Genomic DNA, 1396 nt, shown 5'->3' with positions numbered 1-1396 from the left:
GTTATCGTCGTCGACCAAGCGGGGCGGGGCGGGGTGGGGCGGGGTGTGGCAGTCAGGTGGGACATAATTTACATCCGGCGGTCCGGCACGCGCCCAGATCATCGGCTTATCTCGCACATGCCCGCGCCGTGTTATGCTGACTCACCGGCCGCGGCCAACACCAGCACCGCCTCGCCGCGGCGGCCGCCGCAGACGTCATCGTGCCGGTCCCGGTCATCATCGTCGTCGCTGTCCTCGTCACCGCCGGGGTCCACCACTCCTGCGATAAACAAGAACAGCAAAAATGAAAGCAAACAGTTCGTCATAGACACTGACCTGCGCGCGATCCCCGCGCAGCCCCCGCCGCCACGGTGCCCGCCTCATCGCTATGCACACACACAGTGTTTTATTCAAATGGCACACGCCGGTCACTGGGCAGGAGTAGTATGCAGAACACGGTGCGCTACACGCGTTGTAACGGGCGGGAGCAGACCAGGGCGCTCGCGCGCCGCAGGACACACCGTGCCGGGGTTCGCGGTCGAGAGGAGCTCTATGCTCCGCGGAAAGGGAAATGATGGATAGAAACGTCTCCAAAATGTAACGAACTGTCGTGATTTGGGTCACAGTTGTCGCGGTTCGGTTTTTTGTTGTTTCTCCTGCTGCAGAGCACCTCCTCCCCTCCTTGCTATATAGCCTCTCGCCTTTTACTTCCTGGAAGAGGTTAAGCAGCAGCAGTGGCGGATGATCGTCTCCCACGGCCTACTATGGTAGGCCCCTTCATTATTACGTGGAGGGAACGTGAGTCATCTTCTCTGTTTGGGAAATATCTCTAGACTTGCCTCATATCGATACGCTCCCGAACGAGATGACGCCGGGTTAATTTAATATTCAGCGCGCCGCGCACAAGATGCCCCGGGCCGATAGCCTCCAGCAGCGGGACGCTCCAGCAGCAGGTGCCCCCGGGGGCGGGGCCGCCCCGGCCGTAGCGCCCGCCACCACCGGGATGAGAAATGTACGCTATGATGGTATTGGGGCAATTTTCGAGAGGATAACCGAACAACAACAACAACACGTATACCCAAACGAGAAACACGCCTCCTCCTTTCTGGTATGGGCAAAGAGGAAGATGGAACGTATTTGATCAGAAAACGCAACAAAACGCTTGCTTCACTTTTTACTGAGAAAATAACGCAGTCGGTTGCGTTCTTTATTTTTCTTTTCTTTTTTTGAGAGAAGGAGAGAAGGGTGGAGGGGGGGGGAGGACCATGCTGCTGCTGCTGGGCAGCGATGATGTCGCTGGAGACATTAACGCACGGACGGACGGGCAAAGTGGGGCAAATGCAGCGGACGAGGCAGAGGTGGGGGCGGCAGGAGGCGGCGAGAGGCGGCGAGAGGCGGCGAGAGGCGGCGAGAGGCG

The 1396-nt window shown here is 58.7% G+C and overlaps 1 protein-coding gene across 4 annotated transcripts in view; it reads right to left on the bottom strand.

Annotated features, from left to right (window-relative positions):
- The window catches only part of LOC113203346 (collagen alpha-1(I) chain-like), a 148085-nt gene that overhangs the window by 117062 nt on the left and 29627 nt on the right, over positions 1-1396 (bottom strand). For all 4 annotated transcript variants that reach the window (XM_052271296.1, XM_052271297.1, XM_052271294.1 and 1 more), the window contains exon 2: positions 146-259. In XM_052271296.1, the coding sequence (XP_052127256.1) occupies positions 146-259 (114 nt within the window). The remainder of the gene's footprint in view (positions 1-145; positions 260-1396) is intronic.

This window comes from Frankliniella occidentalis, unplaced genomic scaffold (genome assembly GCF_000697945.3).
Source record: "Frankliniella occidentalis isolate FOCC.00 unplaced genomic scaffold, Focc_3.1 Scaffold157, whole genome shotgun sequence".
NCBI lineage: Eukaryota > Metazoa > Arthropoda > Insecta > Thysanoptera > Thripidae > Frankliniella > Frankliniella occidentalis.
This window is presented reverse-complemented; position numbering and strand designations above follow the sequence as displayed.